Genomic DNA, 15,083 nt, shown 5'->3' with positions numbered 1-15,083 from the left:
CCTTCTCTGAGTCCTCATGGTAAACGGGGAAAACGAGCCCCCTTGGACCTATTTTATAAGAGTACTAATCCCATTTATGAGGTCTCCACCCTCATGACATGATCACCTCCCAGAAAGTGCCACCTCCTAATACCATCATCTTGGGAGTTAGGATTTCAATATATGAATTTTAAGGGGATACAAACATTTAGACTCCAGCAACATTACCATTGGGTCCAGCTTTTTAACTCCAAATTTTACTTTGATATATTTGTAAATTCAATCTGAATTAATCAATTACCCATTTTTTAATTTAATCTGCTTTACTGTTTTCAATTTACTCACTATTAGGTATTTATTTAAAAAAAGGAAATTCAGAAAAATTTATAGCCATACCATTTAACATGCAGGTCAACAGGTATAAAAATAAATCACTGAGGAGTCTTAGATTTCAAGATGAATTCACATTGAAAAGAGAAAACATTTGCACTATAAGTAAAATGAGTTAAACCTAGTAAATATTTTACTCCATACACAACACAACAAGTTCAGCTTTTCTATATGTCCTAAGAATGAATGTTCTCTGACCCTACAAGGGATATTCCATGTAATAATCTCTCATATAGCAATTCTAGACTTTGGCATAGCTTGAAGAATTTTGTTGAACTTTAAAAATATAAAAGTATCAGTCTAGCCAAGGAGGCTACAGCAGGCTACCAGTTACCTCACTCAGGTCCTAATATAAAGTTTATGTTATGCAGCCTCCTCCATGATTTCTAGATAATGAAAATATTTGATTGCAGGAGTCTTCTTACCATATCTGATACTTTCATAGTTCTTTCGGCTCTTGACAAGAAAGCCGCATATTTGTTAGTCAGGTTAGGTAATTCATCAGAAATTCCACCACCCTGTGAATGCCAACATGCCTGTTGAAAGAAGGGGTTAAAAAGAGTACATCATTTATTTTTATCAATACAAGAAGCACTATAAATAATAAGTTTGTGATTAAGGTCGTCAATATTATCTGGCATTAAAGACACATATTCACAAAAAAATAAAATTTTCAAATGTGATACAGAAATAAAAAGCTGTAAGTCAATGAGATATTAAAATAGAAAAAGAATTGATTATATGAACCTCTAGGTAAGCATAATGGATCTGCACATATCACTTAAACATATTAGCTATGTTCTATTTCATAACCAGCAAGTTCGATCTCAATAATATATTAAGATTTTTAGCCAATTATATAGTATTGTTTTACAATTTATTATTAATAAAAATATATTCACAATTAACCATTTAATTATGTGGCAATTCTGGGTTAATATATTTTCTAAGTGAAATGATCCACTCACTTTTATATATCATAATTCTTTATATGCATTGAAGATTTAAATTAATAGGTTAGAGGAATCTAGTAATGTAATATTTTAATGAGCAATCTTTGTGATACTCTTTCTAATTTGTCATACAATTTATTTGTATTCATTTAATTAAATAGAATAAACAGCAGCAACATCCTTTGTATATGCAAAAGGGATAAGAATCTATTTTCCCATATTTTACACATTTTATTGTTTTTGTTTCAGAATTTGATATTCACAGTTAATATTTCAGAATTTGACACATAGTAGAGAATAGACATCTTTCTTTCTTTGTCCATTTTTTGGTAACATTAATTTACTAAAACATCCACTCCAGATAATATAGGTAGCTTCTATCACTTTCAAAAATAGAACAATCACAGTCACGTCTTTTAAAAATGTGAAAGCCTTTGAATATAGAACATCTAAGCCAGCATTATTATTTTTGCGTAGTTTTTAAATTGTTTGAAGCTGAAAAATAACTTATTTTTGTAATAATTTTTATTTCAATAGCTTTTGGGGTACAAGTGGTTTTTCCTTACATGAATGAATAGTATAGTGGTGAATTCTAAGATTTCAGTGCACCCATCACCCAAGTAGTGTACATTGTACCCAATAAGTAGTTTTTTATCCCTATTCTCCTCCCACCCTCCCCTTTCTGAGTCTTCAAAGTCCACTATATCACTCTGTGTGCCTTTGTGTACCCATGGCTTAGGTCTCACTTATCAGTGAAAACATACAGTATTTGGTTTTTCATTCCTGACTTACTTCACTTAGAATAATGGCCTCCAGCTCCATACAAGTTGCTGCAAAGATATTATGTTACTATTTTTTATGGCTGAGTAGTATTCCATGGTGTATATATACCACATTTTCTTTATCCACTCATTGGTCAGTGGGTACTAAGATTGATTCCATATCTTTGCAAATGTGAATTTGGCTACAATAAACATACACATGCAGGTGTCTTTTTAATGTATTGATTTCTTTTCCATTGGTTAAATACCCAGTAGTGGGACTGCTGGATCAAATCATAGATCTATTTTTAGTCATCTAAGAAATCTCCATACTGTTTTCCACAGAGATTGTACTAATTTACACTCCTACCATGAACATATAAGCATTCCCTTTTCATGACCCCAACATCTATTGTTTCTTTGTTTTTTGTTTGTTTGTTTGTTTTTACTTTTTAACATTGGCCATAATCCCACCATTTTGGGAGGCCAAGTTAGGCAGATCACTTGAGCCCATGAGTTCACGATCAGCCTGAGCAACATCGTGAAATCCTCTCTCTACAAAAAATACAAAAACTAGCTGAGTGTGGTGGCACATGCCTGTTGTCCCTGCTGTTGGAGAGGCTGAGGTAGGAGGATCACTTGAGCCTGGGAGATCAAGGCTTTAGTGAACCATAATCACACTACTGCACTCCAGCCTGGGTGAGGGAGTGAGACCCTGTCTCAAAAAAATAATAATAGTAATAATGGTCATTCTTGCAGGAGTTAGGTGGTATCTCATTGTGGTTTTAATTTGCATTTCCCTGATGACTCGTGATGTTGAATATTTTTTCATATGTTTGTTGACCATTTGTATATCTTCTTTTTATAAACGTCTATTCACGTGAGTTGCCCACTTTTTCATGAAATTATTTGTTTTTTTCTTGCTGGTTTGTTTGAGATCCTTGTAGATTCTGCATATTAGTCCTTTGCCCAATGCATAGTTTGCAATATTTTCTCTCATTCTGTGGGTTGTCTGTTTATTCTGGTGATTATTTCTTTTGCCATACAGAAGCTCTGTAGTTTAATTAGGTCTCATTTATTTATTTTTGTTTTAGTTCCATTTGCTTTGGGGACTTAGTCATTAATTCTTTGCCTAAGCCAAAGTCCAGAAGACTTTTTCTGAGGTTATCTTCGAGAACTTTTATGGTTTTAGGTATTAGATTTGTCTTTAATCCATCTTGAGTTGCTTTTTATATAAAATGAGTTGTAGGGATCCAGTTTCATTCTTCTGAATTTAGCTATCCAGTTTTCCCAGCACCGTTTATTGAATAGGGTGTCAATTTCCCAATTTATGTTGTTCTGTGCTTTGTCAAAGATCAGTTAGTTGTAAATATTTGGCTTTATTTCTGCATTCTCTATTCTGATCCATTGATCTATATGTCTACTTTAAGACAAGTACTACGTATTTTGATAACTACAGCCTTGTAGTATAATTTTAAGTACAGTAATGCGCTGCCTCCAGATTTGTTCTTTTAGCGTTGCGTTGCTTTGGCTAAGCAGGCTCTTTTTTGATTCCGTATGAATTGCAGGATTGTTTCCTTTAATTCTGTGAAAAATGATGTTGGTGTTTTGATAGGAATTGCATTGAATCTGTAGATTGCTTTGGGCAGTATGGTCATTTTCACAATATTGATTCTCCCAATCCATGAGCATGGGATGTGTTTCTGTTTGTTTGTGTCATCTATGATTTCTTTCAGCACTGTTTTGTAGTTCTCCTTACAGAGATCTTTCACCTCCTTGGTTAAGTATATTCCAGGATATTTTATCTTTTTTGCAGCTATTGTAAAGGTGATTGAGTTTATTTCATTCTCAGTTTGGTCATTGTTGGCATATATCAGTGTTACTGATTTGTATACATTGATTTTGTAACCTGAGACATTACTGAATTTGATTATCAAATCTAATCTTATCTCTAGGCTTATACAGCCAACACTTTTGAGAAGTCTCTAGGGTTTTATATGATATATAATCATATCATTGGTGAACAGCAATAGTTTGACTTCCTTTTTTGCAATCTGAAGGCACTGTATTTCTTCTCTTGCCTGATTGCTCTGGCTAGGACTTCTGGTATTACGCTGAATGGAAAGTGGTGAAAGTGGGGATCCTTGTCTTGTTCCAGTTCTCAGTGGGAATGATTTCAACTTTTCTTCATTCAATATAATGTTGGCTGTGGGTTGGTCATAGATGGTGTTTATTAATTTGAACTAAGTCCCTTTTATACCTAGTTTGTTGAGGGTTTTTAATCATAAAAAAGATACTAGATTTTATCAAATGCTTTTTTGCAACTATTGAGATAATCATATGGTTTTTGTTTTTAATTCTTTTTATGTGATGAATTATATTTACTGACGTGCTTATGTTAAACCATCCCTGCACACCTTGAATGAAGTCCACTTGATCATGATATATTATCTTTCTGATATGCTGATAGATTCAGTTATCTAGTATTTTGTTGAGAATTTTTGCATCTATATTCATCAGGGATGTTGGTCTGTAGTTTTCTATTCTTGTTATGTTCTTTCCTGGTTCTGATATCAGGGTAAAACTGGCTTAATAGAATGAGTTAGGCAGGATTCCCTCTTTCTCAAACTTTTGTAATAGTTTCATCAGTAGAATTGGCACCAATTCTTTGAATGCCTGGTAGAATTCAGTTGTGAACCCATCTGCACCTGGGTTTTTTTTCTTTATTGTCAATTTTTAATTACCGATTTAATATTGCTACTTGTTATTGGTCTGGTCTGGGTTGCTATTTATTCCTGATTTAATCCAAAAAAGTTGTATGTTTCCAGGAATTTATCCATTTCCTCTAGATTTCCTAGTTTGTGTTTCTAGTTTGTGTTCATGGCACTCTCAAATGATCTTTCGTTTTTCTGTGGTGTAGGTTGTAATGTCTCCAGTTTTATTTCTAATTGACCTTATTTGAATCTCCTCTCTTCTTTTCTTGGTTATTCTAGCTAAAGTTCTATCAATTTTTTTTGCCTTTGCAAAGAACCAACTTTTTGTTTCATTGATCTTTTGTATTGATTTTTTCTTTCAAATTCATGTAGTTCTACTCTAATCTTTGTTATTTCTTTTCTTCTAGTTTTGGGCTTAGTTTGTTCTTGTTTCTCTAGTTCTTTGAGGTGTTACATTAGGTTGTCAGTTGGTGGTCTTCCAGGCTCTGATGTAGGCATTTAGTGCTACAAATATTCCTCTTAGCACTGCATTTGCTGTACCCCAGAAGTTTTGATGACTCATGTCACTATTATTCATTTCAAAGAACTGTTAAATTTCCAACTTGATTTCATTTTTAACACAAAAATCATTCAGGAACAGACTGCTTAATTTCTACGTACATGTATAGTTTCGAGGGTTTCTTTTGGAGTTGATTTCTAGTTTTATTCTGATGTGATCTGAGAAGATACTTGCTATAATTTTTATTTTTTCAAATTTATTGAGACTTTTTTGTGGCCTGTCATATGGTCTATCATGGAAAATGTTCCATGTGCTGATGAGAAGAATGCATATTCTGAAATTCTTAGGTAGAATGTTCTGTAAATATCTGTTAAGTCCATTTATTCTACAGTGTTTAAGACCATTGTTTCTTTGCAGATTTTCTGTTTCAATCGTCTGTCTAGTGCTGTCAATGGGGTGTTGAAGTCCCCCACTATTCTTGTGTTGCTTTCTATCTCCTCTCTTAAGTCCGGTAGTAATTGTTTTACAAATCTGAGAGCTCTAGTGATAAGAGCATATAAATTTAAAATTATAATATCTTGTTGAATCTATCCTTTTATCATCATATAACAATCTTCTTTGTCATTTTTTTACTGCTGTTGCTTTAAAGTTTGTTGTTTTATCTAATATAAGAATAGCTACTCCTGGTCACTTTTGGTTTCCATTTGCATGGATTAATTTTTGCCATTCTTTTACCTTGAGTTTATACAAATCCTTCAATGTTAGGTGAGTCTCTTGAAGACTGAAGATATCTAGTTTGTGACTTTTTATCTACTCTGCCAATCTGTATATTTTAAGTGGACCATTATGCCATTTACATTCAACATTAATATCAAGATACTGTTCCAGTCATCACATGAATTGTTACCTACTTTTTTTCTTCATTGTGTTATTGTTTTATAGGCCGTGTGAGTTTTATGTTTGCAAGACGTTCTATTCTGGTGCATAATGGTCTTTTGTTTCAAGATTTAGAACTCCTTTCAGCATTTCATGTAGGGCTAGTCTGGTAGTAACATGTTCTGTCAGCACTTATTTGTCTGAAAATGACTTAGTTTTGCTGGATACAAAATTTTTGGCCAATGGTTATCCTGTTTAAGGAGGCTACAGATAGGACCCCAGTCCCTTCTGGTCTGTAAGGGTTCTGCTCAGAAGTCTGCTGTTAGTCTGAAAGGTTTTCCCTTACAGGTTACCTGATGCTTTTGCCTCACAGCTCTTAAAATTATTTCATTCACATTGACTTTAGATAGCTAGATGCCTATATGCCTTCATGTTTTGTTTTTTGTTTTTGTGTTTTTTGTTTTTGTTTTTGTTTTTGCAATGAATCTCCCAGTTATTTGGGTTTCTTGTATTTAGATATCTAAATCACTAGCAAGGCCAGGGAAGTTTTCCTCAATTTCCTAAAAAAATTATTCTACTTATTTTAGTCTATTGTTAAAACCTCCACTGCATTTTGTAGTTCCCTAAATGTGTCTTTCATTTCCAGAAGTTCTGATTTGTTTCTTTTTAAAATGTCTATCTCTTTAGAAATGTTTCCATTCATATCCTGATTTTTTTTATTTCTTTATGTTAATTTTCACCTTTCTCTAGTATGTCAAATAAATTTTCCAAACATTTTACTTTTTATTATCCCCCAAAACACCAATTATTATTAGGTTTGGCCGTTTTACATAATCCCTTATTTCCTGGAGACTTTGTTCATTTCTGTTCTTTATTCTTTATTTTTCTCTGACTGGGTTAATTTAAAAGCCTTGTCTTCAAGCACTGAAACTCTTTTTTCTACTTGTTCTAGCCTATTGTTGAAACCTCTACCATTTTGTAATTCCCTAAATGTGTCTTTCATTTCCAGAAGTTCTGATATTTTTTCTCTTTAAAATAGGTTCTTCATTAATACGCTGATCTTTTCAGAATTTCTTTATGTTGGTTTTCACCTTTTTCTGGTATCTCCTTGAGTACCTTAATAATTAATCTTTTGAATTTGTTTTCTGGTATTTCAAAGATTTCATCTTGGTTTGGATATATTGCTAGAGAGCTAGTGAAACTTCCATTGCAAAATTATAACTGAGAAAATTATTGCAGTGAAAGAGATCTGACCTAACCAACTTCACCTTTCTTCTAACCTCCACACTGTCCATGTTCATTCCTGGGCATAAGCTGAACTAACTTCGGGAAAACTTAGTTTATAGTTTAACTTTGAAACAAAGACAATAACAGCCCTTTTCCAAAACAAATCCCCTTCCTGTTTGGAGAACAGATTGCCTTTGTAGGACTAACAAATTAGCCACAAGATTAGAAATCATGGTTTAGGAGTCATGCAGCTGGACTCCTCTCATGCTACGTCTACACAATTCTGACCCTCCCTAAATTGCTCCTGGGGATAACATCACTATTATAAAACCTAAGATCAGTGTTTGAGGTATTTTGCAGACCCTGCACTTGATGAATCAGCTGGCACCATCCAGATCAACAAACTGGTTCATCTGGTCTTGTGGCCCCCACCCAGGGACTGACTCAGCACAAGAAGACAGCTTTGACTCCCTATGATTTCATCTCCGACCCAACCAATCAGCACTCCTGACTCACTGTCCCCTAACCACCAAATTGTCCTTAAAACCCTCAATTTCCAAGTTTAGGGGGAGACTCATTTGAGTAATAATAAAATTCTGGTCTCTCATACAGCCAGCTCTGCATTAATAACATTTTCTCTATTGCAGTTCCCCTGTCTTGATAAACTGGCTCTCTGCAGGCAGCAGGCAAGGAGAACCCACTGGGTGATTTCACTAATGTGAACTTTTGGGTGTATTGCAGAACCTTGTTTTGTCATATTATCATAATTATTTTTCCGGTTCCTTCTCATTTGGGTATACTATTTCTTCTAATTATTCTTGAATTTATGTTATAAGACTGTGGTTTTTTCTTTATTTCTTTTTCCCCCTTAAGACTGTGGCTTTAAATCTTATAGTTTAATGTAGCCTAAATCAGTTATTGGTGCATTCAGGAGTGAAGACCCTGTATGAGAGCTTTAGTTATAGAGAGTCTTTGCATGATAGCCTTCTCAGACGCTTGTTGTAGTAGCAATGTGCTCAGTGTGTCAGCAAGTTCACTGTCTCCTATGGAGTTAGAATAGCAGAGGTCTCTTGAAGCCTACTTTGTTCCCCCAAGATGTGTGCTTTTAATTTATTTATTTATTCCCCAGCATTTTATTTACTGGGTTGAACAACTCAGGCTTCATGCCAGTAGGATAGGTGTCTCAGGTTAGAAACTGGTTGTGATTAAAGCAGATGGGTAAATGCAATATGTAATGGCAGGCAGAGAGGTCACAGCCTTGACAGAGCTGGCTGGAGGTTGGGAGAAGCTCTCAGAGAAGTACACTGAGGTATCAGGGGTGAAGAGTGGGAGCTACTTCAGCACCTATGTCAGGGCAGCAGGAAAGCAATCCACATTCGAGACACACTAATGACCCAGTGTTCCAGTATTCCTGCTATTCAATCAGACAGGCACCTATTTTCATCTTCAGGAATGTTGATGTTCCAAGTATAGAGGAGTTGTGACTCTACCTCTCATCTACACCTGAACCTGGAAGGTGCTCCTCCTGTGGGGATGCAGTCACCCTGAAATCTTTGAAAAAGGTTATCTTTAGGAGCACCCATGCTGAGCACCTATAAGAGAAGACCTGGTTGTGTCTGCAGTGGTGGATGGGAGGAAAAAGAATTCCCCTTCTCCAAGACCCTTGATGACCACTAGAGCTGCCTGACTGTTGGAGTACAGCTGCAGACTTTCCCTTCTGAACCCACTACTGCAACTGTGCCTCTGCAGGAAGAAAGAAACTTCTCAAGAGCAGAAAGATCTGGGACTCAAGACCTGCCATCTGGATTCTTTTGTCCCATGGAGTGTCCGCTTAATATGGTGTACTTTCCTTTCCCCTAGAACTAGGAGTCCCTGAGAGCCAGGCTACTATGAATGCTGCTGTTTCTCTGGGTCTAGTAACCCAGTGGAGTTGCCACACTCCAGGTTGGTGCTGGGGAAAGTCTGCAAGAGATCCACTGATGTGACAATTCCTCAAGTCTCCCAGCATCAGGTACAAGCACTATCTCTGATGGGGATGGCAGGGGAGGGTCACAGACTCTGTGAGGTTCCTTGGTATCAACAGCCTTAGTATATTGGCTTTCTCAAATGCTGGTGGTAGTAGTAATGAACTGGTCACATGGAGAGACTCAGGATCTCTGGTTAGCCAGGATGGTAGCCAGGATGATACAGACAATAGTGATAGCAGAGATCATGCACGAGTTTTCTCCTTCCTGAACACAGTGTTGTTCTACTTGGAGTTACTGCAATGCATTGTGTCAGTCGGCCTCCAGCCAGGAGGTGGTGCTTGCAAAAGAGTGCCAGTTGTGGTAGTAGTGGTGAGATTTGTACTTGCCTTATGTTACCAAGGGGAGATATTGTGGTTTCTCAGGTGACAGGTGGAGCTATAGAGCTCCCAAACATTTCTGTCTTTTGTGTTAAGTTATCAGGGCAAGTGGAGGGGCAAAGCCATGTGGGGGCTCCGCAAGGCAAGGCAGCTCCACGCTCTGCCTCTACCCATGCAGGGCAGCAGTGGCCCCAGTGAGGATCAGAAAAATTTGTTGGCCACTAGAGTAATGTTCTATGGAGAAGCATATCTGCCTCTGATGTACAAATGAGTTAATACAGGGAGTCGGAAGTAGCAGGTGGCAGTAAACCCCATCCAGCACCCATGCACTTGGCAAAGCAAATCTCACCGGCTAGCAGCAGCTATCTATCTTCTAGGCACTTAATGCTCAGAACTCAAAATGCCCCAGGTCATAAGCCTTCCCCACAGAGACTGCAACCACAGCTTTCAGGCCATGCTTCTCCCAATCTGCCTGGAAAGCTAGGATGTGCAGCCTCTGCACTTGTAGCCGCAGCACACTTCCCACCCTCTCAATGCCTGAGTTAGCTAGCAGATTTTTGCAAGATTCCCCCATGACACAGAGTCAGGAATGGCTTCCCTTGGTTCACACTGGAGATCGAAAATGCCTGCAAGGCTCTTCCCACACTGTTCCTACTTTCATATTCCCCATTGCTCCTTAAATCAGTTCTAGCACTGGGTAGAGTTAAGGCCTTCCCCCATGGGCAGATTGCCAGGTTGCCCAGTGTGGGTGTATATCCTGGAGGCATTCTCTCCGCTTTTCACACTCTGAAGACTTACTTTGTCACATGGCTCACAGTGCGGGCTGCAGCTGCCACATCTTTCAAAGGATCTGTGATTTATTTCAGTTTTCCTGTTAAGTTCCTGCATTGCTTCTCAGAAAAAAAATGTTTACAGTGAGAATCGCTATACACTATTTTGTCTTTTCAAATAGAATAGGCATTGTAACACTTGCCTCCAATCTGTTACCTTGGAAAAAAAAGAAAAACTACAATAATTTTATTACTGTCACATATATGGTACTAGGAATTATTACATTAAAAAGTTCCAAAACGTTGTGCAGTTTTTAGTGCTTAGGGGGTAAAAGCTACCAACTTTGAATGAAATTACAAAGAAATTAATTACTCATTGGATGGTTTTGGCTCTAGAGGAAATGAGTAGTTTACAAAAGACCACATTTCTACATGAATAATTAAAAATAAATCCAGGCGTTTTTTTTCCAATTCTGTGAAGAAAGTCATTGGTAGTTTGATGGGGATGGCATTGAATCTATAAATTACCTCGGGCAGTGTGGCCATTTTCACAATATTGATTCGTCCTATCCATGAGCATGGAATGTTCTTCCATTTGCTTGTGTCCTCTTTTATTTCACTGAGCAGTGGTTTGCAGTTCTCCTTGAAGAGGTCCTTCATATCCCCCGTAAGTTGGATTCCTAGGTATCTCATTCTCTTTGTAGCAATGGTAAATTGCAGTTGACTCATGATTTGGCTCCCTGTTTGTCTGATTTTTGCACATTGATTTTGTATCCTGAGACTTTGCTGAAGTTGCTTATCAGCTTAAGGAGATTTTGGGCTGAGATGATGGGGTTTTCTAAATATACAATCATGTCATCTGCAAACAGGGACAATTTGACTTCCTCTTTTCCTAACTGAATACCCTTTATTTCTTTCTTCTGCCTGGTTGCCCTGGCCAGAATTTCCAACACTATGTTGAATAGGAGTGGTGAGAGAGGGCATTCCGGTCTTGTGCCAGTTTTCCAAGGGAATGCTTCCAGTTTTTGCCCATTCAGTATGATATTGGCTGTGGGTTTGTCATAAATAGCTCTTATTATTTTGAGGTATGTTCCATCAACACCGAATTTATTGAGAGTTTTTAGCATGAAGGCCTGCTGAATTTTGTTGAAGGCCTTTTCTGCATCTATTGAGATAATCATGTGGTTTTTGTCAGTGGTTCTGTTTATATGATGGATTACGTTTATTGATTTGCATATGTTGAACCAGCACTGCATTCTAGGGATGAAGCCCATTTGATCATGGTGGATAAGGTTTTTGATGTGCTGCTGGATTTGGTTGGCCAGTATTTTACTGAGGATTTTTGCATCAATGCACATCAGGGATATTGGTCTAAAATTCTCTTTTTTGTTGTTGTGTCTCTACCAGGCTTTGGTATCAGGATGATGTTGGCCTCATAAAATGAGTTTGGGAGGATTCCCTCTTTTTCTGTTGATTGGAATAATTTAAGAAGGAATGGTACCAGCTCCTCCTTGTACCTCTGGTAGAATTTGACTGTGAATCCATCTGGTCCTGGACTTTTTTTGGTTGGTAGGCTATTAATTATTGCCTCAATTTCAGAGCCTGTTATTGGTCTATTCAGGGATTCAACTTCTTCCTGATTTAGTCTTGGGAGAGTGTATGTGTGTCCAGGAATTTATCCATTTCTTCTAGATTTTCTAGTTTATTTGCATAGAGGTATTTATAGTATTCTCTGATGGTAGTTTGTATCTCTGTGGGATTGGTGGTGATATCCCCTTCATCATTTTTTATTGTGTCTATTTGAGTCTTCTCTCTTTTCTTCTTTGATAGTCTCGCTAGTGGTCTATCAATTTTGTTGATCTTTACAAAAAACCAGCTCCTGGATTCATTGATTTTTTGAAGGGTTTTTTAATGTCTCTATCTCCTTCAGTTCTGCTCTGATATTAGTTATTTCTTGCCTTCTGCTAGCTTTTGAATGTGTTTTCTCTTGCTTCTCTAGTTCTTTTCATTGTGATGTTAGGTTGTCAATTTTAGATCTTTCCTGCTTTCTCTTGTGGGCATTTAGTGCTATAAATTTCCCTCTACACACTGCTTTAAATGTGTCCCAGAGATTCTGGTATGTTGTGTCTTTGTTCTCATTGGTTTCAAAGAACATCTTTATTTCTGCCTTCATTTCCTTATGTACGCAGTAGTCATTCCGGAGCAGGTTGCTCAGTTTCCATGTAGTTGAGTGGTTTTGAGTGAGCTTCTTAATCCTGGGTTCTAGTTTGATTGCACTGTGGTCTGAGAGACAGTTTGTTATAATTTCTGTTCCTTTACATTTGCTGAGGAGTGCTTTACTTCCAACTATGTGGTCAATTTTGGAATAAGTGTGATGTGGTGCTGAGAAGAATGTATATTGTGTTGATTTGGGGTGGAGAGTTCTGTAGATGTCTATTAGGTCCACTTGCTGCAAAGATGAGTTCAATTCCTGTATATCCTTGTTAACTTTCTGTCTCTATGATCTGTCTAATGTTGACAGTGGGGTGTTAAAGTCTCCCATTATTATTGTGTGGGAGTCTAAGTCTCTTCGTAAGTCTCTAAGTCTTTATGAATCTGGGTGCTCCTGTATTGGGTGTATATATATTTAGGATAGTTAGCTCTTCTTGTTGAATTGATCCCTTTACCATTATGTAATGGCCTTCTTTGTCTCTTTTGATCTTTGTTGGTTTAAAGTCTGTTTTATCAGAGACTCGGATTGCAACCCCTGCCTTTTTTTGTTTTCCATTTGCTTGGTAGATCTTCCTCCATCCCTTTATTTTGAGTCTATGTGTGTCTCTGCACGTGAGATGGGTCTCCTGAATACAGCACACTGATGGGTCTTGACTCTTTATCCAATTTGCCAGTCTCTGTTTTTTAATTGGGGCATTTAGCCTGTTTCAATTTAAGGTTAATTATTTAAAACTGAAAAAAGACATAAACCCACAGATTCAAAGGTTCTGCAAACCTCAGGCAAATGTATTAAAAAGAAAACTATACTTCAGACACATCAAAGGTTAAAAATCAAAGATAATTTCGCTGGAAGGAGAAACAATAAGCTGGACAGCTTACTTCTCAATGGAAAAGATGGAAAGTCTAAAACAACAAAATATTATTAAAGTACTGAAAATAACTACCAACCTAAAAATCTATACTCAAAACTAAATCATTCAAAAATAACAAAATACATTTCAGACAAACAAAAACTGTAATAATTCATCAGCAGACCTGGACCAGAAGAAATGCTAAAGGAAGTTTTTCAGACAGAGGAAAAATGATTCTCTTTTTCATAAAAATGCAAATGCAAAAAGGAAAGAAGCACAATAGAAAAATAAATAAATAAATGTAATCCACACAACAAAATAATAATATTCAAAAAACTTAAAATATGTGGCTTTAAAATGTGTGACAATTATTAAACAAAATACAAGATAACAAAATGGAGTTAAAATGTTCTAAGTCAGTCTTACTGAGAAAGTGGTAAAGGTCATCCTTTTTATTGGATTGCAGTAGGTGAATGCTTATTATAATTTTGATGGCAAAAACTAAAAGAATAATAAAAATACTAAAAAATATAATAGATATTGATGAAATGGAATAAAACAAAATATTTGATTTATATTTTGATTATAATATTTGAATAATCCACAAAATAAAGAAACAAGAAAAAGTGGATAATGGGAATCATGGCAGATGGGAGGCAGAACTAGATGGCATCCCACTTGGAAGGACAGAGTAGCTTGTGGAGTCTCAGATCATCAACTTTTGCTACAGACCTACTGCAGAAATAAATCAGGAAAGCTGAGAAAACACACAGACCCACTGAAAAAAGCAGATTGCTCCTGCAGGAGACAGGAGACACCCCAAATATTGTGCTGGTATCCATGGCTGAGAGGTCCACAGATGGTTCACATCACAGGACTCTGTGTAGACAACCCCCAGTACCAGCCCAGAGCCTAACAGACCTGCTGGGTGGCCGGATCCAGAAGAGACATAACAATCACCACAGCTCGCAGGAAACCACATCCCTAGGAAAAGAGGGAGAATAATATGTCAAGGGAACACCCCGTGGGACAAATGAGTCTTGTTTCCCTTGAAAACAGCCTTGAATCCTACACCTTTCCTCTGACAGAGCCTACCCAAATGAGAATGAACCAAAATCTCAACTCATTAGTAATAAGACCAAACAAGGTTCATTAACATCCTCAAAAAAATCACATTAGCTCACCAGCAATAGATCCAAACCAAGAAGAAATCCCTGATTTGCCTGAAAAAGAATTCAGAGTAAAGTTATTAAGCTAATGAAAATGGCATGAGAGGCCGGGCGCGGTGGCTCAAGCCTGTAATCCCAGCACTTTGGGAGGCCGAGACGGGTGGATCACGAGGTCAGGAGATCAAGACCATCCTGGCTAACACGGTGAAACCCCGTCTCTACTAAAAAAATACAAAAAACTAGCCGGGCGAGATGGCAGGCGCCTGTAGTCCCAGCTACTCGGGAGGCTGAGGCAGGAGAATGGCGTGAACCCGGGAGGCGGAGCTTGCAGTGAGCTGC

General features: G+C 37.2%; 1 protein-coding gene across 1 annotated transcript in view; it reads right to left on the bottom strand.

Annotated features, from left to right (window-relative positions):
- The window catches only part of STPG2 (sperm tail PG-rich repeat containing 2), a 280,714-nt gene that overhangs the window by 84,947 nt on the left and 180,684 nt on the right, over positions 1 to 15,083 (bottom strand). Inside the window, exon 8 of the mRNA XM_025384813.1 lies at positions 795 to 905. Within this exon, the coding sequence (XP_025240598.1) occupies positions 795 to 905 (111 nt within the window). The remainder of the gene's footprint in view (positions 1 to 794; positions 906 to 15,083) is intronic.

The sequence above is a fragment of the Theropithecus gelada genome, chromosome 5 (assembly GCF_003255815.1).
Source record: "Theropithecus gelada isolate Dixy chromosome 5, Tgel_1.0, whole genome shotgun sequence".
Classification (NCBI taxonomy): Eukaryota; Metazoa; Chordata; class Mammalia; order Primates; family Cercopithecidae; genus Theropithecus; species Theropithecus gelada.
The sequence above is the reverse complement of the archived record's forward strand: the minus strand, read 5'-3'. Positions and strand labels throughout refer to the sequence as shown.